This window comes from Xiphophorus couchianus, chromosome 8, assembly GCF_001444195.1.
Source record: "Xiphophorus couchianus chromosome 8, X_couchianus-1.0, whole genome shotgun sequence".
In the NCBI taxonomy this organism is placed as follows: Eukaryota; Metazoa; Chordata; class Actinopteri; order Cyprinodontiformes; family Poeciliidae; genus Xiphophorus; species Xiphophorus couchianus.
Window position 1 is genome coordinate 11,819,439 of NC_040235.1, and position 25,009 is coordinate 11,844,447.

Consider the following 25,009-nt stretch of genomic DNA (forward strand, 5'->3'; position numbering starts at 1 on the left):
AAGTTGGATAATAATAAATGTTCAAATTGTGATATATTGTGTATAATTTCGGAACATTACAAATACCAATCAACATTAAACATCCCAAAATCGAATTATTGATTTTTCCAAAACATGTCCCAATAGATGTTTAATTAACATTCAATCCCAATCTTTGATCAAGTGATTCCTCTTTTCTACTTCATTTAAAAATTCAGGACGTTTGATTCCCACTTGATAATTACAATACTTAATACTTTCAAACTTGAACTATGCTGTTTTAATGCAATCAAAAGTATTTTCTATGACGCAAAACACTTTGAACTGCCTGTTGCTGAAATGTGCCATACAAATAAACTAGATTGATTTTACACTGATAGATTATAGGAAACAGTCTGTGACTTCCAAGAGCTACCAGTTTGTGAAAATAATAAACCTAATTTAAATTTCTTCCTAGTGAAATGTGACATTGTATGTTTTGAAATGAATGTTGGAGCACATGAAATTGTGGAGGAAACATGGGCTCAACACCGTCTGGCTTTCTGAGGTCAACATTTTTAACCATAATTTAGCTTAAAAAAATCCAACTATAAAGTTACTTTTTGCTTCAAATCTCGTTAATTCTGGCTAAGCATTAGCATTAGCTCGAGGCGGTTTATGGCTAATTTGCTAGTAAAATAGTAGAGCTGTAGATGCATCCATTTCAACGCCTCTTCTTAATAGACGATCTTTGGATTGTCAGCCGTTGACGTGTTTACAACCGGGGTCTTTTAGATGAACATCCGGAGCTGGGCAGTGTAGGTCAGCTGACTGTTGTGATCAACTAGCGGCTGTTGTTAACATCTCATCTGAAGAGGAGCTTGAGGGATAAAAACCATCTCCTCTGTCCGCCCAAACGCACCGAGCCGCTCGCCAGCCGCTAAGCCCGATAACCGGCCACGTCTTCCCGCCCTCAGCAGGGATGAGTGTCGGCGCTCCGAGAGGCCTGGCCAGCTCGGGGCAGAAGCTCATCACGGAGATCCTCCACCCGCTGTCCGCCGCCGAGGAGCCCCTGTCCCCGGGGCAAGATGTCACCATCAGCGCAGAGAAAGATAAGGTGAGGATGGGCTAGGAGCTAGCTGTGAGCTTATCGGAAAACACGCGGGAAAAAAGAGACACCAAACTTAACTCTGTGGAGCGAACATATGGAAATTCTAACTTGTTTGCTTCCAACATCGTAAGTAGGTTGGAGCTTGATTTTTAGAGATTAAACTCAAGTTTGCCTTTTGAACTGAATCAAATCTCATAAATCAAAACCGAAAAAACATTTTTTTAAAGATCAAACAGCTCACAGTGCAACATACAGAACATATTTTGTCAAGTGAAAACTAACATCTGTAATGTTTTTATTGAGTTTTTCTGTGACTGATCAGCACAATGTCGTGCATAACGGAGACCACAAGCTTTTTTCCAATAAAGACTGAAATCTGTGCACACTCTTTGTAAAATAGCTCAAGCTTAGACAGATTGGACGGAGAGCATCTCTACACATCGATTTCAAGCCTTATCAAATTCTTAATTGGATGAAAGTCTGTGCTTTGACTAGGTCAATGTGACACATGCATGTTTAAGGTTGAAGGAGGCTGCTGGAGGTTGAAACTCTGTTCCTGTCCCCAAAACATGATGCTGCCACCGCCACAGTGTTCCAAAGGGTGTGACTTTTACAGCTCCATTGTGTTTATATTGACAGTAAATCGCACACAGGTGAACTCTACATGCAAACTGTGTTTTCTGGCAGATGTTAATTTTCAGATTATTATCTGTTAGAAAATCCACAGATCAAGTATGTAAACGGAAATATTTGTGTATTCTTGTATTTTCACCCCATTTTTATTTTTATTTTTTACACATTTCTTGCTTGACACCTACTCAACTTCATCTGTTTTCAGCTTAAAAAACACAGCACACACAACACATAAGCAGGGTAGAGGATAAATGGCCTCCTTAGCAACCTCTGAGTGCTGTGTCAACATAGATGGAACATGCAAGCAGGTCACAGAGCGTTTTACTCATCTTGGAGCTGCGACTGTAGCACCCGTCTCAAATCAGCGGTTAATCATTGCCAGTAAGAGCACCCAAAATTTGCTCGTCATGGTTTCTTGCTCTGAGTGTTGTTGCTGCTCTTGTCCTTCTGTTCTCTCTTCCTGTTAAATGCAGGACAGTGAGGTCACTGTAATCGACTTAACTGGAGAAATACAACATCACTGGGAAGTGGAAGAGAATGAGACGTGGTGTTTAACAGATAAAGATCTTAAACGTGTGGTGTGGATTTGTTTACAGTCCCCTTTACTCTAATGTCTCTAAAATAATTCAATTAAACTGCCTTTAGATTTCATTTATTTAGTTGGTTTTTTTTAAATCCAGCTGGTACTTGGAGTGCTTTAGGGGTTTGTTAGAGAATGTTAGCAAACAAATATAATCATGGAGAGGCAGAAACACGGGTCAGGGATAAAGAGGAGACAGTTAAAGCAGAGTTGGGTCATAAAACAATATTTAAAGCTTTAAACATCACATGGACCACAGTTCAGTCCACTATCTTAAAAAACATGACACAACTACTTACCTATCCATCAGCAGCTAAGGACCAGATTGACACTTAAAGTCTAATATTTTTTGTAGATAAATGTTTCTTGTCATTATATTGAAAATGCTTTTATTTAAATATAATTTTCCAATTTTCTGTTTGCATAAGTTTTTTGTTTTTTTTTTAAACCTAAACATATTAGTTAAGTTGTAGTTCTATAGTACGTATTCAAAAGGTAACGTAACATTCGTGGCTCTAAACAGGTTTTATGTAGCTGAGCTGAGGGTAAAAATGTTTGATTGGGTTGTAAAACTTGCAGACTGCTGCCCCAAACAGACATGGTGGTGGCAGCATCATAGTTTGGGATGCTCTCCTTAAATACAAGGTGGAAAAACTGTTGAGGTGCTCCAAAAGATGCGAGACTGCTGAATAATCTTAAATATTGAGCCAATGAAGTGTGTTGGATCAAAGTATATTTATATTCAAGTCCAGACCTAAAACAATTTGATAATCTGTAGTAAGATGAAATGAATATTTTCATGGCTTTTAACCAATTTAAAAGCTGGTAGAGACAAACTCCCAAAGACCTGTAATTGCACTAGGAAGTGGTTTTTGGAGGTGAAAGGAAGAATAAAAAATGCATTTTTTCCAGTTTGTGGTCAAATTACTAGCTATTGTCATCTAACACAGCAAATGATTCGTACTTTCAGTAACTTCTTCTCTTTCTGAACCCAACAGAGAAGTGTCAGTTGCTTAATAGTAAAAAAAAAAAAAAAGATCAAACTAAAAAAAGCAGTTTCACAGTTTAATTTCCAGTATACGTTGTTTGCAGCTTTGCTGGCCTGGTTGTTCATTCACAGTAATGTCCTGAGTGTAATTATCTGAGCTGTGATTACCAGAGCCGGTCAGCAGTCCAGAGGTAGATTTCCTCTGTCAGCAACCTGTTATTGTGTGTTTTCTGTCTGCCAGCGGTAGACGTAATGTATTTGTGTGTGCATGTGAAGTGGACTGAGGAAAGGAAGACAGAGGGACAGTGCTTCTCTCCTCTTCTCGTCACGCTGCCTGAATTTGACACGTTACACACGTATCCTCTTTAAAAGAAAAAAGAAAAAAGGAGATTTAGCTGAAGCACTGGTTTTCCTCACTTCCTGTGGTGCACTTCGCTCCATTTCTAGGTGAACGTTCTGCATGTGAGTCAATATGCATTGTTACTGGGTCTGTTGGGAAAGTTTGCAGCTTCCTCCAAGACTGAAAAAAGAAGCCCTGAATTCTTCCTGTTCTGTTATGAATCAGAAAGCTGATCTGGGGTGCGCATCGTGTTCACGCTGTCCCGACAACGCGCCATTGACGATGAAAAACAGCTTTGTCAGCGGTGCGGTCGTTCTATCAGGGATCTCTTTGTCTGCCAGCCTCCCTGTAAGAGCGCCACCGTGACGTCGCTGTCGTGTTCCTCGTTTTCCCGGCAGGAACCGGGCCTGACCAACGGCACGCCGGTGGAGATTTCCAGCGCCGCCTCTGCGTCGGTGCTGCTCAGCAGGCTGCAGCTGGACTGCGAGCCGGAGGCCAACGCTCACGTCACGTTTGGCTCCGGAGAACCCCGCGACCTCTTCGTCACCGTCGATGACCCCAAGAAGCACGTCTCCACCATGGAGACGTACATCACCTACAGAGTCTCCACTAAGGTTGGTTCTCGGCTCATGACATGCTCTGCCTGGTTTTAAACCAGCTCTAACTATATTTGACTAATCTTTTAACAATCTTCAAAATTGCACTCAGCATCATTGCGGGACATAAAACCTCCACCATGTTAAAGCTGCAGTATGCAACTTTTATTGAAAAGAAATGTGTTTGTTTTTTTACATATTTGTTAAAACAGGAGATAGATCATTTGTGAAAAAAATCAAACTCCTGCAACTCCTCCCTGCAGAAATACAGTGCTCCTTCAGAAACAACCTCTCTGCGAGGCTATAGCTTGTTCCCCACACCAGAGCTAGTGGTGAATGCTAAAGCTAATTAGCATGAATAAATAGTTTTTATGTCACGGTAAGGTGTTTCTCTGCAATTAGCAGCAACGGGGCTTTCCCATGCTGCACCAGCACCGAGAGCCTTTGCTCTCCACAGCTCTTGAGATCCACAACTATCCACATTAGTTGTGGACTATCCACAACTATCCACATTAGTTGTGAATACAGCTAATGTATTCACAATTAGCAGCGCGTTCACAAGCATGATTGACAGTGCTAAGACATGCCTCCTGATTCTGATTGGCTATTTTTGGTCGGGAGCGGTGCATTTCTTTAGATGGCAGTAGTAGCTCAGGAGGAGATAATGAATCTTTTTCACAAATGATCTGTCTCATACTGTCACACTGTGGTGATAGATTTAACAAATACGTTAAAAAAGATGTTTTTTATAAAAGTTATATACTGCAGCTTTAATGCTTATTTCTTTCTCCTTGTCATAAATGGATCTGCTCAATTTAAAGGTTGCATTTTTCAAAAAACAATTTTTCAGTCTAGAAATGATAAAATGAGCTCAAAAGCAGAGTTCTTTAATCCTAAAGCTTCAGACATAAAGTTGAAATTACCTTCACTAAAGCCTGGAGGAAAACCTCAATCTTACTTTGGAAAGAAATGCGTCAGGAACAGCAAAGCGCGTTTCGATCGCAGCGCTGCCATGAACTGAAAGTCCCTGCAGCCAGGTTTCCGTGATTGGAACTGGGAGAGAGGAAAAAAAAAAGAAAACCTTTGGCTTCAAAACTGACACCACTGTGACAGTGACTTCCAAACATATGGCAAGAAGTTTGGAAGAAGTGTTTACATTAATGAGTATGGAAAGGCTTCTCCGAGGTCCTGACCTCAACGCTGTTTAAATTAGAGGGAATGAGTCAGCAAAAAGGAGAAAAGTTTGTTTAACTTCACTAGTTCTGTTATTTTAAGGCCTTCAACAATCCAAACTGAAAACACAGAGGAGTGCCAAAAACGACCCGCAGCTCCTTCATAATGTCATTCTGAAGGTTGTGATGAAGTGAAGTGTGTCAGAAGATTTTGCTTCTATATTTAACAGCTATAAGAAGTTTATGCTTCCTTATTATTATGGCAGTAATACGCTAAATCTCAGGACTACATGGTGACAGTTGCTATGAGCAACAAGGCGCTTGGTTTCTGAGGCTGCACAGCAGTGCCTCAGCCAAATAAGAGCACAAAGTGTTAATGGAGACCCTGTGTGTGTGTGTAAAATGTGTTTATTTCTTTCTTTCTTTTCCCCCCCAGACGACACGGATAGAGTTTGACCTTCCGGAGTACAGCGTGCGGCGGCGCTACCAGGACTTCGACTGGCTGAGGATAAAGCTAGAGGACAGCCAGCCGACCCACCTCGTCCCTGTATGTCCCACAAGCTTCCCCTCTTTGCGCTGCGTTCCTGTCGAGCCTCCCCTCATTCACATTCCCTCCCCCTCTCCTCTGTCTCCAGCCGCTGCCAGAGAAGTTTGTGATGAAGGGTGTGGTGGACCGCTTCTCCGAGGAGTTTGTGGACACGAGGATGAAGGCTCTGGACAAGTTCCTGAAGCGAGTCGCGGACCACCCAGTTCTGTCTTTTAACCCACATCTTAATGCCTTCCTGACTGCCAAGGTAAGGCAGTGCTGGACTCAGACTCTAATAAATCATCTCAAGTGTGCCAGAAAAGGAAAACAGACCTGCAGAGATATGAATGTAGAACACAGTAGAGAATCTTTCACAGCGCTCTCTGCATGTAAAAAGACTTTAAATAAATCCATCCAAAACATCCTACTTTAAAAATCTATATATATATTTTTTTTATACAAAATCACTGGAAATAATATCCAGTCAAGTCCTAAAAAATAAAGTAACTTTAACCAACTTTAAAATACATAAATGAATAATGTATGTAAGGATGTAAATACCAGTTATCCACGATTTTCCATTGTGATATGGCAGAGATCTGCAGCCTGTGGCTCTTTGGTTCTTCCTCAATTCCTTTTAAATTGACTAAAAATAGTAAAGAACTAATGAAAGTTGTTAAAGATGGATAAAACAAATGAAGGTTTTAGCAGGTTTTCCAGGTTTTTTTTCTCAACTGCCAATCATTTGCGAAATAATTGCAATAATTTCCACATCAGAAAGCTTAAAGTACCAGGAATATTCCTTTATATTGATGTTCCTGATCAGTTTTTGGGTCCTTTCTTTTTTCTTTTTTTAATCATATAGCCATAGAATCAAATGCACCCATCCTTTTTTTTTTCTTTGCTTTTTTTTAAGGGTCATTTAACATGTACAGCTCTAAATTGATCAGAGAAAACTTTTTAGTGGGTAAAGGTTGCCGACCCCTTGATCTGTGGTGTAAATATGATGACACCCAGTTACTCAGGATGTGACTATACAAGTATAGTTACTCACCAAAACTTGCTCATGTTTACAGTAAGGCCAGTCATTTAAAAGTTCAGAAGAACTTGAACTGCTATAAACAAGTCTGTAGGTAAACTAGACTTTCTTTACCACTCTGTTAGGAGGGAAGAAGTCCCCAAAGTTCACAATTGTTATAAAAAGTGGCAGCTTAACATGACCAGGTTTCCATCTGCTATACATGTTAATAAATAGGGCCTCTTTTGTTTTTTTTAATCTTACTGGTTACCCTGACGACACATTTCTTTGCAGGACCTGAACAAGCGTCAGGGTCTGGCCCTGCTGACCAAAGTGGGCGAATCTGTGAAGAACGTGGCCGGTGGCTACAAGCTGCGGGCGCGGCCGGCTGAGTTCAGCGCCATGGGAGAGTATCTGGACACATTCAGCCAGAAACTGGGAACCATCGATCGCATCTCTCAGAGAATCCTCCGAGAGCAGTCAGGTATAATCAGAGAGCCTGCTGGACACAACACACGCAGGAGTTCACTGCAAACACACCATTTTACACCATTTATAGTGCAAATATCTTTGTGCACTTGAAATAAGACAAAAGTAACTTTCCAGCAAGAAATTGGAGTTTGTTTTAGTCAATCATTCTTTAATATTGACGAAAAAGTAACGGGTCCATTGGCAAATGTTTTTTTTTTTTTACGTATATCCAGTACAGTTCATAAATAATAAGGAATTATTGACTTAATGGAAGCTCCTATATCTTATTGAAAAATTGCTGTTTAGTTTTGTCTTATTTTAAGATGTTTCCACTAGAAACTAGACCAAAAATACATAGTAAGTGTCTAATGTTAACTGCAATTTTACATCCATTCTAGCAATAAACATACAGCCAGAGCTGATGACGTTAATCGGAAGGATAGTTTGAACCTTTTCATCATAAATCTAAACAAACAGGATGTCTAAAATAAGTTGTATGTGTGAAAGAGAAACTCTTCCTGCATTCAGCAGTAAGGAAAGAGGAAAAGCTGCTGACCCCGCTCACCTGACTCATGCATAATGTGTGATGCTGTAAATACCTGCCGTGTGAAATGCACCATCTGTTTGGGTTGTTGATGTGCGGCGTTAGACACAACCATGTTCCCAGATAAGATGGGGACTATTTATAAGTAATCAGTTGCAGAGAGTGTGCCGGACTGTTTAGTCCCAGTTTCTTCTCCAGTGAAGAAAAGAGAACGATTCGCGCTCTGGATAATGCCTCGCTCAACTTACCCTGCTGTCCTTTCATATTTGCTCCCAGAGTACCTGACAGAGCTGCGTGAGTACGGCGCTGTCTACTCCACCTGGGCTGCGTCAGAGGAGCAGCTGCAGCGCCCCCTGGAGGGCGTGGCCGGCTGCGTGACGACGAGCTGTGGTGCTCTGGAGGATCTGAGCGACAACATGAGCCAGGACTTCCTTCCTGTTCTCAGAGAATACGTTCTCTACATTGAGTCTATGAAGGTAAGAGCGCAGTTAGATCAATGTCATCATAACTCATATCAGGAATGCAACAATATGAACATTTGGACCGATATTATATATATTTCTTTACCTTTTTGACGCCTTTGGGGAATAAAACCGAACTCATATCATCTTCAGAGTCATTGTCATGTCCGCAGCCGATGCTTTCCAGCAACAGTCAGTCTTGCCACAAATTTGAAGAGGCCTCTGACCGAAGACTGTTGCAGTATGAATATTTCATCAGTATCATGATGAAACATAACTGAATTCATTGTATTTCACAAAAATATAATGAAGAAAGAAAAAAGTTTCAAACCTAGAGCTGCATCCCCTTTGCTCCCAAACTAGAAAAGGTTCCACCAGTGGTTTTTTTTGTTGTTTTGTTTTTTTTGCATGCATCATGTCCTGTCCAGTTCAAGACTCAGCAGAACTGTCTGCGTCTCACATTGGTCACATGCTGTTTTTCCGAGGCTGCGCTGTGTTCCTACTAACTTGGAAAGCTTTCTGTCTGATAACAGAGAGTTTTGAGGAAGCGAGACCAAGTCCAAGCGGAGTACGAGGGCCGCCTGGAAGCCGCCGTGTTGCGCAAACAAGAAGATCGGACGCCCGTAAGCAATGCTCTTCCTCTCGTTTGATTGAATTTCACAATTGTCTATTAGGATTGTTTGATTTTCAGCTGGTTCTAGTGAACTGTCGCCGCATCTGTTGCATGCCTAGAGAGTAAAAGTGTGTCTCGATTCTTTTCCCCCCTCCACGCTGCAACTTGTAGCGTTGAGCCCGGTCCCCGCTAGCTCTAGTTTTGTCTGCTCTGCTGCAGATTCCTGTGGAAGTGGAGAAGTGCCAGGACAAAGTGGAGTGTTTCAATGCTGACCTGAAAGCAGACTGGGAACGCTGGCAGCGGAACAAGAGGCAAGACTTCAAACAGCTCCTCACGGGCATGGCCGACAAAAACATCAACTATTATGAAAAGGTACGCGGGCCGAGGTCAACCTGAAAGCAGCCCAGATCGCCGCCGTGTGATGTCACAGTGCCCTGCAAAAACGTTTTTGTGTTTAATGCAACGACCCCAAACTTTTGTGTTTTCTTGAGATTTTATGTGATGTTGCACAATCAGGACGTCCACGGATTCTTAAAAAGTCGTCTGTATCTAAAAATAAAACAAAATGTAAACTGGCCTTAAATAATCTTGGTCCTTGACACAGTGTGCAAGTCCAGCACACTCGACACAACGGCAGCTAAAGTTGAACATTTTTCAATTTTCTTAGGTTGCGTCTCAAGTTTGCGTGTCATCGTGCAAGTTCCATAGTACATGAATGCAGAGTGAGAGATGTCACTTTCTGTAAGTCAAGTTATACAGAAGGATCCCCCAACCCTCACATAGATTTATTGCTTTTTCCATCTTAAATGTCATTCAATTATCATTAATAAGGTCTTAAAAAGTATTAAATTTGACTTGCTGAAACTTGTTGATACCCTGAGAGTTCCTAAGTGGATGGTAAAGGGTATATTGGTTTTCCAAATTATTTCAAATGAAAATCATAAATGCTGTATGCATTTATATGCACCCCCACCCCTCTTTATCTTAATACCCCTAAAGGAACGTAGTGCAACTAACAGCCTTCAGAGCTCATTAGTATGTGGTCTTTCTCTTAGTGATTTAATCTTGCTATAAATACGGTGGTTGTGCGCCGACCTAAACTGACTCTTCGTTCCAGGAGAGTTGGGTTTTGTAGCTCTAGAGGAGCTTCAACGATCTGCAGCTCAGGTTGAAGAAAACAGGACCTTTATGGAAGAGTGGAGCGAAGAAGTAAGCCAAAACAAGTCCAGTTTGCAATTTTCCTAAGTGGTTCCGAAACCACTTCCAACTCACAAAGTAGCAGAGCAGATTTTGGGAGTAAAAAATTGACTTTCCAATGAGCTATTTTCTAATAGTCATTATTTTCTCTGTTGCCATTGTAAAAATGGCCGACCTGCTGAGCACCTTTCCTGGGCCCGTTTCAGTCGTAGGTCCATGTAGGACAAAAACGCAGTCCGGTTAGGGCGGAGCTACTAGCATCGCACAACACGGCTCAGAAAAACGCCACTGCTAGCAACAAGCAAAAGACTCACAAGTGTGACGTGAAGTGTTTGTGTTTAACCCCGCCTGCTCATTGACCGTAAACTAATGGTGGAAACACTCTTCTGAATACAGCAGAGCATAAAAGCAGCATGTGAACTAATTTTACTGGTAACATTTCCAAATTAAAATATGCTTTACTTTTATTGTTTTTTTTTTTTTTTGTTATTTTGTTTATTTCAGAAGATAATCTGGAGAGGTAGGAATTGTAATTACAAATAAATCTCCCCTCTGTGCAGAGCCAGGCAGCGTGGGAGTCCCTCATAACGCTCCTCCAGGAAAAACAGACTGAGGACAAAACGAGCGAGACGAACTGAACTGAACGCTTACTTGTACGTCACGCTCAGCCATGCCAAGGAAAACCAGCGACAGGGCAGCAGGTTCTAACCACCAGCGGTCTGCCTCCTGCTACCCTGAGAGAAACAGTGACGATGACACGGAGAGCGGCCGCCTTCCAGGCCGATTCAGCCTGGGAAGAAAGGTAATGAGTGGTGTGTTTGAGGTCGGCTGGGACAGTGGAGAATCTTCTGTACAGATTCGTCTTTTTTTTTCTATTTTTATGGACTTTTTCTACCTAATATTTCAGATTAACGGTCGTTTTTGTTTGTTTGTTTGTTGTTGTTGCCAATGCTGCTTGTGTTTATTTATCTACATTTGTGGAGAGATGCGTTTTTCGTCCGCCCTCTCCGTTTTCACAATGAGCCAAATGGGTATCGAGGATCGGAAATGCCGCAGTTCAATATATCAATAGGTTGGTAAATAAATATCTATATATGCGCTAAGTCAATTAAAGTTGTAAAGAAATTAACACCTTTACTGATTTATTATTTATTAAAAACTTTATTAAAAAAAATAACAAAATGAGAAAATGTATTATTTTTTGAGCTAAAAGCAGACATGATGATTTTTCTAAATTTACTTCACACTTTCATCTGCTTATTTTGTTAGAACTGGTAATGGAAATGTTTGGGCGGGGCTAGCATTGCTACAGACAAGAGGATTGGTCTACAGTTGAATTGATATGCAGCCTAACCAATCAGATTCAATACTTTTAATAATTTCTTTCTCAAATGCAGCACAGAACATATGACAAAATTTAATACATCTGGACTTAGTTGTAAATAATATGATCCATTGTTAATTTTTCATTAATAAATCTGGAATTATTATTTTTTTTTAATTCTTAGCTAAATTTATAGGTTTGTTTATTTAATGTGATACAATTTTATGTGGATTAAAATTGTGTATATATATATAAGTATATAAATGTTTATTTACCAAATTTATTGGATTGTGGCCTTTTGTTTTGCTCTTGACAAATGGGAATAACTGCAAAAAATCTTGAGTTTTATTTTTATTTTGTTTTTCTTATTTTTTTTTGCTTCTACTAGAAGGTAAAACTCTGAAATTGTTACATCAAAACTTTTAATTTGACTAAATAATTTTTCAGCTGAAACATAATTGTTTTTTTGGATCCTTACATCCAAATATTATCACAGGAATATCAACCTTGACTCCCTCTACTGGCTGTTTAACAACATTTCATAAATATTTTCCTACATTTTCTTCCAGCACCAGTTAAATCAATAATAAGTGTCATGATAAAACCAAACCATGAAATATCTTAGTTTTGCATTCTGGGCTCTATTGATAAGTGTCTAACAGCACCACCTAGTGGCAAAGTTTTACTCTACTTCTCATTCTCTACTTCTGCTGGATTAAAGTGGTTGTAACGATCATTTAAAGTCACGGTATTTTAATATTCCAGCCTTCCTCGACACGCTATTAAGTTGGGAATGTTAAGTCGTGTGGGACATGGCCTTGGAATAACTTTGAGGGAAAAAGCAAGTGCTTTAATGCAAAAAAAAAAAAAAAAGTTTAGAGCTGGAAATAGTGAATCATTCAACCCTGATGGAGCTTAAAAACCGCCCAGTAAAAATGTGATTTTGCTTCAGAACGGCAACCTGTTGCAGGACCTACATCCAAGGTGATTCCATTGTGCTTTAATATATTCAGCTACTTATCAAACAGAAACTGCATGAAGCCAATTGACAGAGCAAATCCTTTCCAGTATACATTGGTTCAGCTTGCTCACAGTATTGACTTTGTGCAATCATCTGCAGAGCTGTGACTCTGTTGGAAAATATTAGAAAACACGGAAGCAGCCTGCCGAAAATATCCATTTTTTTCCCCTTATATTCTTTACTTGATCTCAGTTTTAAAGGGGAAAAGAATCACTTTGCTGCCCTCGGATCAAACGGTGTTCCTTTGATGGCCCTCAACCACAGGAGGAAGATGAAACCTGCTGAAACGTCATAATTTATTTCCTCTCCTCAGCTGTGTGTGCTTGAGTCAGTGAGGCTTGGCGTGAAGTAGCAAAATGTGACCAAGGATTTCAGGGCAAGCTCAGCTATGTGACATTAACCCAACACCATGGTAACGTTTAGTTTTTGTTCATTTTTGCACAGATGTAGCCTCAGACAGTATTATCTGTCTGGTAAAAGAAGAGATTTTCAAAATAAAGGTATGTTTTTTTTTTTTTAAAGATTTCTGTTTTTTGAAGCTGATGCCACATTACCAGACCTGCCCTCTCTACAACCAAACATGAAGGCTGTTTTAGTGTCTGCAACTTGTGGATGTTGTCAGCTTCCTTGTTTTTTGTTCCTCATTCTTATTCGTCTATCTTGACCTTTTTAGCCTTTTACAGCAGCTGCTTCTATAACTGTTCAATCAGATGTAAAAAAAGGATAAAAATGAAGGAAATAAAATGCTTTTTTTTTTTTTTTGGCCATGTGAGGTCCGGAATGAGGTCATGGTTCCAGGTAGCTATGACAACAGGAGGCAGATGTAACAGAGGTTCAAACTAAAAGCCTGAATGACTGTTACTGACTGAAATAATATCAAAATATGAGAATGTACTAAAGAGGGGAGCAGAAGAGATCCAAAAACTTGTTTTGTTTTTTTTGTAACTATGATACTGCTGTATTAAAACAAACTATTTTTAAAAATATTACATTGAATACTCGCTTAAAAAACAGTGACTTTTACAATTATTGGCACCCCTGGTAAAGATGTTTGAAGAGTCTTAAAATAAGCTAATCCTTGTCAGCAGTCTAATCTCACAATAAGTGACAATGTAAAAACAACTGTGGCTAATGTAGCGAACCACTAGTGATGCTGTGGGAGTGAAACAGGCCCTCAGCATCACAGATCCAGAACAGTGTGCATTATACATCCTGTTTGTTTCAGAGTAAACTCACCTTTAGTGTTTTCTCATCGAGCTTTGATGATTGTAATTTTTTTCTGTGTGTGGGGAGATGATATAAAGTTGGGTACAGTGCATGTTTAGTTGACTTGAGTGGCAAGTTTTCTTGTCTTTCCCATTTTGAAATGATTAGGAGAAATTGACCTCCTTTTGTAAGTCATATTTCTACCTCCATTGAAACGAACGCCATCAGTTGCTAATTTAAAGTTTCTTGATATTCTAATGAATCTAAAAAAGTATAATTTGTTGCATTTGTTTTGTAGAAATGGTTTCGGTGCCAATAATTAACTTTATTTAAAACACGTTTCCTAACCTTAATTTGTTTTCTTGCTGACTAAAGAGACTTGGACTTTCAGTAGGAGATCATGTTTCTCAAAAAAGCTGAATTTATTTATTTATTTTTTTACATTGTTTTACCAGGAGTGCTGATAATTGTAGAGGGCGCTGTTATCAAATAACTAATTGGAAACCTCTACAATGGTACACAGAGGTCCTGACCTCTAATAGTGGTAAGAATAGAGACCAGGAGACCAGTTGGAGACCAGTTTAAATGAATCCTGGTAATCGTAATAAAAATGAAACAAAGGGAAGAACTTCAATGTCAAGCTTACATAATAATTTACTAATCAACTAAGCTTGAGATTTCCACGCCTACTTTTTGTTTAATTTGTTTTAAACGCACCCTCAGTGAGAAGTATCTTTTTTTTATTATTATTATGAACAGGTACGAGTGCATCCACGGATCTCTTCCAGGAAAAAAAAAAACATTTTCCTTGGTGTTTGGTTTTGTAACACCAAAATGAAGTAAAAAAAAAGTGTTACTCTTGCATCAAGGGAGACATATTTTGTTTTTTGTTTTTTTTAGCGTCCAGTTGCATCCCAACGGCCGCCATTTGACTCACTAGCGAACCGACTGAACGGGTGTTTAAGTCGGGGACGTTTTTTTCTTTAAAGCTCTTAAGCCAAATGTCCTCTTCTCCTTCCTGTGTGACTTCACACGTCTAATTAGATCTATTTTTGTTTTTCTCTTTTCCACCCCAGTGTGCTCTGTTTACGTCCCTGATTGTACATTCGAATGTTAATAATTTGTTGTAATTATAAATAAGCTTGTATACTGATGTTTTGATGCAATTTATCTTTACCACATTTTTTGGATATACTGGACCAACAATAAAGAGAATAAATGACGACTCATTTGTTTTTGATTTGAATGCAATCAGAAACGCTAATTATGTCAGAAGATGTGCCAAAACATAACGGGACTAATACAGTTTTGTTAAAAGTCTTCAAAACTTTATGTTCATTTAAATGGATGCATGAACAAAAAGATACATGAACAGTAAAACACCCTGTAGTGCATCAACACTACAATAAGAACATTTCAACACAGAAATTATTTTAAGCTGCAGCAATAAGTCTAATGTATAATAAAAGCATTTCAAATTGTGTAGTTTTACTTTTACAGAGACTAAATAATGCCTTTTTCATGGTTTGAGTGCAAATGCAGACTTCAGTGATCAAGTATAAAAAGCAACAGCGAAAAATATGAATCATGTAAAAATGACATAAAAGAATATTTACAATGCTTAATAGAAATAAGTCTCCTACACAGACTAATTTTTAACTTAATTTTTGGTAAACAGCTGAAACAGTAAAACTTGTTAATGTGACCAAATATACAGTCGCGGTAAATTCTAGGTATCAACGAGTTGATCTTTACTGAGTCCCACAATAATTTATATCTTAAGTGTACAAAGATATACCTGCTGATTCCCACCAGGCCATTATTTACTAAACAAATATGAAGTTAAAATGAAGTAAAAAAAACAAAAACAAAGTCCTCTTAAACACTGTACATAAATACAATAGCGTCACAAATGAATAATCCCCCCAGCAGATATAGGCTTAAAGTAATACATTCATTTTCCCAGAATATTTCTTCTGACGAAATAATACCAATCAATCATAGTTCATGTTCTGACACATTTCAGCTGCAATGCAGTTCAAAGTGCTTTACATCATGAAAACATAAAAAAAAATCATATAGTCACCAATGACTGTACGCAGTGACCCAACCCGAACCCTGACCTGAACCCAACAGGGAATCCAAGAATGTTTGAGTTTAAAATAAAAAACCAACAAGTAAAAAGTAGAGCTTTGTAAATTTTAGGTGGCTGGGTCAACCAGTCTGACAACAGCATTTCTGAACTGGTACCAAGCTGAAATAATTGCTTCAAGTTAATAAATCTCCAGTGTCGAACATGTAACATACGACAGTAATGAGTAAAATCTGAGAGCCAAACATTCCCCCGACTTATGTAACGTTCTCAGTTCAGATTCACTCCCTAAATCTCCAAAGTGTTGAAAGCACCCGGCGTGCGTCATTTTCAAAATGACTTCTTCTTTTCCAACAGAAGCCATAAACACAATCTTCTGATAAAGTAATCTAGACGATGACGTTTTCCTGTAACCTTTGACATGATTTCAAAATCGTAACTTTTTTATTTTTTATTTTTTTGCTTTTGTCCTGTGGGTTTTGCATATTTGTCAGATTTGAATTTCGTTGTCCTTGTGACAATGACAATAAAGATTTATCTTATCTTATCTTAAAGTTCCATCCATCACACCACAATGGAAATTATGGTAGGCAGATATGTTCAAAAATCCTGTGTTTAGCAGCTTTGAGGAAGTGGCAAACACTTGTGTCTCATTTCCCAGTTTGCTTGTAATAGAAAGAGCTCACTGCTTATGTCTGTGGTGCTTCTTCAGTCTCCCTGAATCCTCACGTACTCTTGCTTCTGAGCCAACCTGCAACCGACGAAGCTGGAGGAAGAACACACAGAGAATGAAAATGAGACGGAGTGTACCAGGAAGAGGTCTCTCCGTAGTTTTCTGTGTGGCGTACCTGACGGGTATCATCGAAATGACTGTGATGACGCTGGAAATAATAAAGACTAGGCCTGGGAACCAGGTCAGACTGTTCTGATAGATCTTTGTGAAAGCAGGAATGTAGACAGCGCCGGCCACCTTTAGAGTCATCTGCAGAGAGGTCAGAGCGATGCCTGACAAAAATAAAACAAAAAAAAAATCCAAAAAAGGTGTAAAGGATAAAATACAAGAAAAGAGTCATAAAATAAAAGCTGTGTTGAAGGACCTTTTTCAATTTTTATTTGGTTTGAAAGATTTTAACTACTGATCTACTGGGATTGGTGAACCAGCTAATCCACGTCTTATTTCTAGTAAATGACTCTGCAACTTGATTTCTGCATAGACTATTTAACATAAACAACCCGGGGCAATAGATATCTCTGAGGCCAATTTTTATTTGGCTCAGAGATATGGCACCCTGATGGCACCCTCTGAATTTCGTTGTCCTTGTGACAATGACAATAAAGATTTATCTTATCTTATCTTATCTATCTTATCTTAAGGATAAGGATAAGGATCTTATCTTAAGAAAGCCTGACACCATAATGACTTATCTGGTTTGTATCCAGTTAAATGAAATATCTAAAAACAGTTCATTGTTTTTTTGTGTGCGCTTTGAGCGAACTGTGCTAAAAAGGACAAACAGAGACTTTCATAAGGAATAAAAACATATGTATTTTTCTATAGGCAAATATTGCTTTGAATTGTGTTTTCAGTAGCGTGTTTTGCTACCGTCACACATAGGCCCAGTTCGGGAACTCACCACATCGGGACGCAGGAACCTGCTGAGAAACCAGGGCCCTAATTGTCGGCATCGGGATGAGCGCAAAGAGGTTTAATAGACGGGCTGTGGAGACAAAGTTGAATTAATTATTATTTTTATTCTTCCAGGCAGCGTCCCCCTGCTGCTTTGGAGCTAATGCCAACTTCTTTCGCCCCAGCTAGCCTTTTCCCACCCATGTTGCTTGACTTCTTTCTGGTTGGCTGGATAGCTAACCTTATATACCTTTAGTTTCTTTAAGTGCTAGTGGATCTTGATCAAGATACAAATAAACTTGGCAGATAAAAATGAACAGGCATGTTGTCAAATAAACTAAAAATTGTAGAGAAATCACATAAATATTAAGCAATCTTACCAACATCCCCTGACAGGGGCGCCACTAGGAATCTTGGGCCCCATGACAAAAAAATTAAATTGCCCCCCCACGCACAATTTTTGTTACAATTTCTTGAGTCTATCTGACCCATCAAAAGCGTCACAATTTTAAAGGCTTGCAACGGCCTTGCTTTTTTTGGTTCAATACTGATACTAGCACAATTTTACATGAAACAGTCTACATACAGTAGTCAAGCAGGTTGCTTAAATTTTTCTCTATTAGTTTTAGCTTACTGAAATGTCTCTCCCCATGAGCAACAGTCATAGGCAACGTGGAAAATAAACATGACGCAATCCAGACTGCTGTGTTGCATTTTATTCAAGCTGCAGTACATAACTTTAATAAAAAAATATGTTTTCTCCATATTTGTTAAAGCTGTCACCATGTCGTGACAGCTTGTTACGAGACATTATCTGTGAAAACAATCAATCTTCTCCACCTCCTCCCTGAACTACTATTGCTGGGTAGAGTAATGCAAAGTTCTGGCCAAATACAACCAATCAGAACCAGGGGGAGGGTCTTAGTGCTGTCAATCAACCTCATTCACTCACTACTAAATGTGCTAATGATGGAGAAACAACTTATCGTTATTGCTAGCTACAGCACAGAGCAATGGGAGGGAGGATGAGCAGCCACATGAGATTGTGATTGACAGCACTAAAACTCTCCTGTCTCTGATTAGTTGTTTCTAGATAGTACTGGGAGAAAGCAGATGAAATACATTTTTCACTGATTATTTTTATATCATACTGTCACAACATAATGACAGTTTTAACAAATATGTAAAAAAATATTTTTTATAGAAGTTACATACTGCAGCTTTAATTTCCCTTACGAGAGGGCAGGTCAGGAGGGACGTGGGCCAGAGCTGCTGCTGACTGACTCATCTGTTGTTAAGTGTGGTAAAAGGTACAGGTACAAGTTAAATATATGAATATGTTGGTAATTTTTTTCCTTCGTTCATAGAATGCTAGTGAAATGGAGGCAAACAGTAGTCTGAAGCTGAGCTAATTATGCTAAATGGTTGATAATCTCACACAGTCTACCCACCTCTCTTGGATAAAAACTGGGTTATAAATTGACACTTGTTTTTTTCTCTCTCTCTATTTCTCTATTTTTTTGAAAACCTGACTTTATTATTTTTCTTGGCAGTATAGTAACAGCCGCAGTCGTTCTTGTCTTCTACTGACTGCTGCTGAACGCGTCACAGTCAAGCTCTCCAAGCAGGAACGAACCATTTCATGCAGATCCAGGGGAGTTCAGGGCAAATATGGTTGTCTGCTTTTTGGTCTGGGAGGGGCAACATTTGATTTTTAGTGCTAAAACCTATTTTAGAAAACACAATATGATTAATTCTGTAATTGACAAGGCCCCAATTTATTTTTTATTTCTATGAAAAAAATAAATCAATAAAAATTTTGGAGGGCCCCCTGTCAGTCAGGTGCCCTTGGAATTGTCATAACTTTTCCCTCCTATGCGGCGCCCCTGTCCCCTGACAATATGCTCTTAGGTTACAAAACAGATTGAATTGATTTGGTAAATAGAAATACCACCAAAAATTGTAATACAAGCGTAGCCTATTATACTTATATAACAAAAAGCAAATGCCAAATAATTTCCAGTTGTTGTTCTTGTTTGCACACATGCTAGTGTTAGCAATGCAGTACAGCTAGCTAATACAGGAAGTCAGAAAAGTAGAACTTCAACGTGGCTTAAAACTAATTATTAGCTACCATAATAAAGCATAAAGTCATGTTTTGTTGCAATTCTGTGTTTCACTTAATTATATCCCAGTCACTTTTTTATACCCTGGAGATTTGGCAGATATTACATAGTACTATAAAAAGCACACTGCTGTTTCCTTGTGAGTACAGAATGTATGTTATTGTACTGCTGTAAGCTTTCAGCACTGTCTGAAAATCTGAGAATAGGAAGAGTTTATGGCTTCAAATCGTTTTCGCTTCCTCTTTCTTGTTCCTGTGTTTTCAAGAACTTCAGATAAGGCAGACTGAATGGATGAAATTGCACAGCTTGACTTTAACAGCCCAGAAACAGAACAACATCAACACCGACTGGTGTCTCCAGTGCCATTAGATGTTATATTAGACAACAGTTTGTGGAAATGATCCCTCATGGTGCAGTTCTGAATCAACCAACACGCTCAGTCTCACCAACGTAGAAAAGGGAGGTTGTAGTGACGAAGGACATGACGTAGATCCCCACAGCGAATGACAGCATGCCAATCAGGATCATCGTTTCGTCACCGACGCATTTCCGGAACACGATGACGCCAAGGAAACTGGTGATGAAAATCCCGCAGCCCGCCGCATTTCCGTATCCCACCTCGAGACAGAGAACAAAGAAATAAATTTAAAGCACAGTTGAAAGATACTGTGCTTTACATTTGTTTGAAAGCACAGTATCAAAAAGTATTAAGCCACAAGCCAACAATTACAAACGTGACGTTACTTGTGTGGCGGTCCAGCTGAGCGGCGATTTCAGCACAAAGGAGCCCAGGATCTCTATGGCTCCGCCCACAGCAAAGTCGTAGAGAAAGGCCGCCGCAAACAGGAGAGCCACGTTCACCATGTTTACCCCAGCACAACACCCGACGAGACGAGCATGACGGGAGGCGTGGGAGAGGAGGTGGTAGCTTTCCTCTGAGTCCTCGCTGTTCACTCGTTTCACCTGTCATTGTGAAGGAAATGCAAAATGTGCTTTCAGTGGGAACGTCACAGAAAATCAGAAACCTGGAGAACTACAATCTGTAGCTGTACCTTTTCACGTTTTGCCATATTACAGCCCCAAACGGAAATGTTTTATATATTAGCACAATTTTTTCCTTTATTTAACCAGATAAAACCCCATTAAGATCCATATCTCATTTGCAAGAGGAACCAGGGCAGAAAATCTGCAACACACAAAAACCTGGTTACGTTATTGATTTTATGTGACACTATCACAAAGCGGCTCATATTTGTGAGCTGCAAGGAAAATTATGCAGTTTTCTGTTCTGCTGAAGCCTAAGCAGTTTGTTAAAGAACATAAAGAAAGTTAGAGAACCTGTTGCCAGGACAGATGGATGTCTTGCATTCTACAAATCTGGTTTTATGGTATCGTGGTAAGAGAAGCTACAGGAAGTCTTTGCAGTTTGCCACAAGACATGGAGGGGAAGAACAAACAGAACAGAACAAATCCGGGCTTTATGGCCTGGGAGCAAAATGCCACATGTAGCAGAAAACTTACAATTAGCATCATTGTACGTTTCATTCTGCTACTTTGTTTTGGTCTGTCAGGCTATAAAAAACATTAAAGTTTGTGGCGGAAACATGATAAAATGTGAAAAAGCTTATAGGATATAAACTTTTGCATTGTTTTTTTTTTACCTAAAGCCAACTATGAAGCTGGCAAACATGTAACAGCGAGGTTTCCCCCAGAAAACTTGCTAAACCCGGTGGTTGGGTGCTAGGGCAGCCATTCATCCAGTGGCCGGTCGTGCTTTTGAGTTAAAAATTGTTTAAAGTTGACAGGAAATTTGAAAATATCACTTGATAATTATGTGGTATTGAAAGAGTGGAAGATTAATACCTGAACACCAACTATAAAGTCTTAAAAAATGCAAACAATTTAAAAAGACATAAATAAATAAGCAATGCTTAGCTTGGTGGTGGCACAAGTAAAGCCTGGTGGCCCGCCAGGCTTATAACACACTGGAGGAAACCCTGAACAGTCACTGTGAGGTATGACGAAGGGAGTGCACTGACCTGCAGCAGGGCTGCAGCCAATATGAAGCAGAGCAGGTTCACGAGCGTGCTCACAGAGAGCAGGACGGTTCCGTTTCCCAGACTGGAGCTGTAAAGCAGGAACAGATGACCTGACACCAAGCTGCCCACCACTCCTGTTAACCCGTACAGCAGCTCCACTCTGATCATCACCTGCGTGGCAAAAGAACAGGAAGTGATTCCTCCGAAAGGGCAAACGAACGATAACTGAAAAATGCAGCTTCCATGCCGGCGGAGCCACTTGCCACACTCCAAAACCTGAAGCTACACTACAATGTAACAAACAGTTATTACTAGAAAACGTCTACAGTCACATGATTCAATTTGACACATACAGGAAAATGAGAAATAAAACAAAAGTCCCAAATGTTGCAACAAAAGCAAATATTTGAGAATAGTGAAAGCTAACCTAAACCACTCCTTTCAAATGTGATCGTCTGATTGTGTCTGTCTTTGCATTAAGAGGGGAGAGGAAGCTGTACAGTGGTTATGATGGAGCAGGAGAAATAAAGGCTGGCAGGTGAAAAAAAATAAAGGTAAATAGAATCACAGATTATTAAGGAGAAAAAATGTTTTAGTCATACTGGGTTTATATCAGCCAAAGCCTACAAGTGTTTCTCAATGACTTAGGATGCCATTGAAAAGTTAACTTCCTTCACTCATTGAAATACAAGAACAACATGTCATCTCATCCTACACAGATTTAGGGTGAAATACATCATATTTTCATTTACTTATTCATTTTATTTTTGATGATTATAATGAAAAAAAAAATCCGTTTTTCAATGTTAAAGAAGCTGGTTGTTCACTGAGAGCTGTATACAAACAGAAAGTTCAGCGTAAGAAAAAACTGGAAAAAGGCGGATAACATGGATGACCGCAGTCTGGAGAGGAAAATGTGTTCAAAGATTATATGCCACCAGGTTGAAAAACTTTATGAATATTCTTACCATGATAATATGGTGAGATTAGCTGAAGGTCTTCTCAGTTTGTGCTATGCCACCGTATGCAGCAGTGCTGGAATACTGCGATATATTAACTACAGCGATGGTCTTTGTTTCCACGGCACACAGACGTATCCAGGACATGGGGAACCTGAGCCAGTGATAACATCTGCAGCGGATTACCTGGTCAAAAGGTATCGTTTTGTGTGCCAACGTCCTCTTTTCAGATTAAAACCGATTTTGGAATTCATATGAAAATTAAGATCCTGCTGCCTGTGTTCCAGGTTTTTATTTTATTTTATTTTTTAATCAAAAACAGATTGTAGTGCACTTCCCTCTGCACACAAGGTTTATGGAGATATTGATTCCACTTTCCAGCAGGACTCGGCAACTGACCATGCTGCCCATGGTAGTGCAAACCCACCAGCTCTAAACCCTACAGAGAAGCTAAGAGAGTTTTCAATAAGAAGATGAGAAAAAGGAGAGCTGAATCTGGCTAATGATTCAGCTACAAGCTCATTGTGTTCCTGCCACCCGTCTCTGAAGCAGCAATTTATTTTACGCAGGGCTCAGAAAGTTCAGGTATTTTATTTTCTGCAATGGGTTTTACTTCGCAATTCTGTCAAGGTTGTGGTTATTCGTGTTGCTTCAACACATTTTGTCCTTCCACTAAACTTTCCAATGATGACTCTGCCCTTAGCTCTGTGTGGACAGGCTGCTTCTTTATCAATGTCCATGTCTGGCTTACCGACTTTGTGGAGGCCGACGATGACTGTATGCAGTCTTTGAAATGCGTGTGTACAATAGTATTAACATTGGTCTTATAAGACAATAAATAATTCATACATATGAATGAGATATGCTAATCTTGAACCTTCTTATTTCCGAAAATATACTTTTAAATTTATTGAGATGCGCATTTAGTTATTTCTTCATGTTTTTAACGACATTTTACCCAATAATAGTAATTAAACTATTAAAGTTTTTGTTTGTATGACGGTGGGAATAGATAACAGGTAGCCTTTCAAATCAAAACTCACTTTACGTGCTAAACCACCAACCTTGGAGCGATCAGCCGCCGTGGAGCCGAGCGACGCCAGGGTCATGATGCCGGGCCAGTAGGCGCTGAAGCCCCCGGAGAGCCCGAAAACCACCGCGGCTGCAAACATCAGCTTGAGAGGAAGACCGAAAATGACCACCAGGAGCAGGGCGAGCCTGGACAGCAGGTACCCGCTCAGGGGCACCACGATGGGCGCCCTCCTCCAACCGCGGTCGCTGAGACTGGCCAGGACCAGCGCGGGTATGATGGGCGTGAACTGGATGATGAGGTTATAGGTCATGTAGAAGTTGGTGATGGCCGTCTGCTGGCTCTCCTCGCTGGAGTGACCGGGGTCGGTGATGTTGGCGGTCCTATCCCTCACCACCATCTGCAGAGCGGTGTCGAAGAGAGTGCTGCCCAGCTGCTCCAGCACGATGATCGGCTCTATCTGCCGAAACACCGCGAAGGCTGCTTGGCACAAACTCGGCGTCGCCATGACTTTGGGTGTTGGGCTCTTCAGAGGGACCAACAGGGACTGGCTGCTGCTGTTGTTGCTCGTTTATTATGAAAATCACACAATGCGTCGCAGAAGTGAACTGCCTCTGACTGGGAGGGACTCTGCCGGCCCATTTCCTCATCTGTTCGGTGCGATCTGTCAGTGTCTCATCCGATGTTCCCTAAAATGTAGGAACCTAACTGGTTGTTCATCAGATGAATTACTATAGTGTTGGTGATCAGTGCCAAAAAACAACCAACCTTTTAGGAACTTTCTCAGCATTTTCTCAACCTTTTATTCATGTATTGTTTCCTGAAGGACCTGTGTGAAAGTTGCGACTGACAACAAAAGTAAACCTGGAAAGATTATTATTTCTCGCGGATCACTAAATGTTCATTGCTACTTTCACAGGGTGACCCTCTGCAAAAATAGAATCTACAAACTTTCTCTAAAGTTTCACTGTGTTGGTTGATATTTTCATCTTTTGATAAATGGAAACCTATAGACAACATTTGGGAGCCTTGGGAGAAAAAAAGGGTTGAAAAACTGGCTTTATTGATTCTTCATTAAGGTTTCTGCCAGTTATTTACTGTCCAAAACCAACAAACAATATATTTTTAAAACCAGCTTTATTAGGTCTTAGTTGAATTTAGAGCCTTTATGAGAATACATTTACAAGAAACCACTTATCTAACTACTTCTATTAAGAAAAAAATTAAAGTTTCTAAACCATAAAAACCAGTGGCACATGTCTTAAAAGTTTTATTAACCGACATTAACACAGTATTTTGATCTTGTTGAAGTCCAGTCTGTTAGGATATAAACGATTCTGAAAGTGTGTTCACATCATCACTGATCTAAGCACAGAT

The 25,009-nt window shown here is 39.7% G+C and overlaps 2 protein-coding genes across 3 annotated transcripts; one reads left to right on the forward strand and one right to left on the reverse strand.

The window, feature by feature from the left end:
- Positions 1–585: 585 nt before the first annotated feature.
- On the forward strand, positions 586–14,984 carry snx30 (sorting nexin family member 30). 2 transcript variants are annotated; one of them, XM_028025331.1, is made up of 9 exons: positions 605–1,075; positions 4,009–4,224; positions 5,815–5,925; positions 6,014–6,172; positions 7,217–7,406; positions 8,214–8,413; positions 8,932–9,021; positions 9,231–9,383; positions 10,769–14,984. In XM_028025331.1, exons 1-9 carry the CDS (start codon positions 941–943, stop codon positions 10,844–10,846), a joined length of 1,332 nt encoding a protein of 443 aa, XP_027881132.1. In that variant the 5' UTR covers positions 605–940; the 3' UTR covers positions 10,847–14,984. The 2 variants fall into 2 exon arrangements, with proteins under 2 accessions (XP_027881133.1, XP_027881132.1); XM_028025332.1 differs by lacking the exon at positions 10,769–14,984 and having other exon boundaries at positions 586–1,075; positions 9,183–9,275.
- A 1,262-nt stretch (positions 14,985–16,246) lies between these two features.
- On the reverse strand, positions 16,247–24,475 carry slc46a2 (solute carrier family 46 member 2). The gene is made up of 7 exons (XM_028025330.1): positions 23,667–24,475; positions 21,644–21,814; positions 20,349–20,567; positions 20,051–20,222; positions 17,486–17,569; positions 16,700–16,856; positions 16,247–16,617 (listed from the first exon to the last, which is right to left on the reverse strand). Exons 1-7 carry the CDS (start codon positions 24,138–24,140, stop codon positions 16,560–16,562), a joined length of 1,335 nt encoding a protein of 444 aa, XP_027881131.1. The 5' UTR covers positions 24,141–24,475; the 3' UTR covers positions 16,247–16,559.
- Positions 24,476–25,009: the final 534 nt, after the last annotated feature.

What these genes read in the sequence shown, in the direction of transcription:
- snx30 (XM_028025331.1), top strand. Translation starts at nt 941, where the DNA reads ATGAGTGTCGGCGCTCCGAGAGGCCTGGCCAGCTCGGGGCAGAAGCTC. An exon ending in TCAGCGCAGAGAAAGATAAG is followed by an intron (nt 1,076 to 4,008) that starts GTGAGGATGGGC and finishes TTTTCCCGGCAG; the next exon opens with GAACCGGGCCTGACCAACGG. An exon ending in AGCCGACCCACCTCGTCCCT is followed by an intron (nt 5,926 to 6,013) that starts GTATGTCCCACA and finishes CTCTGTCTCCAG; the next exon opens with CCGCTGCCAGAGAAGTTTGT.
- slc46a2 (XM_028025330.1), bottom strand. Translation starts at nt 24,140, where the DNA reads ATGGCGACGCCGAGTTTGTGCCAAGCAGCCTTCGCGGTGTTTCGGCAG. An exon ending in TCAGCTGGACCGCCACACAA is followed by an intron (nt 20,223 to 20,348) that starts GTAACGTCACGT and finishes CTCTGTCTCGAG; the next exon opens with GTGGGATACGGAAATGCGGC. An exon ending in GGTTCCTGCGTCCCGATGTG is followed by an intron (nt 16,857 to 17,485) that starts GTGAGTTCCCGA and finishes TATTTTTGTCAG; the next exon opens with GCATCGCTCTGACCTCTCTG.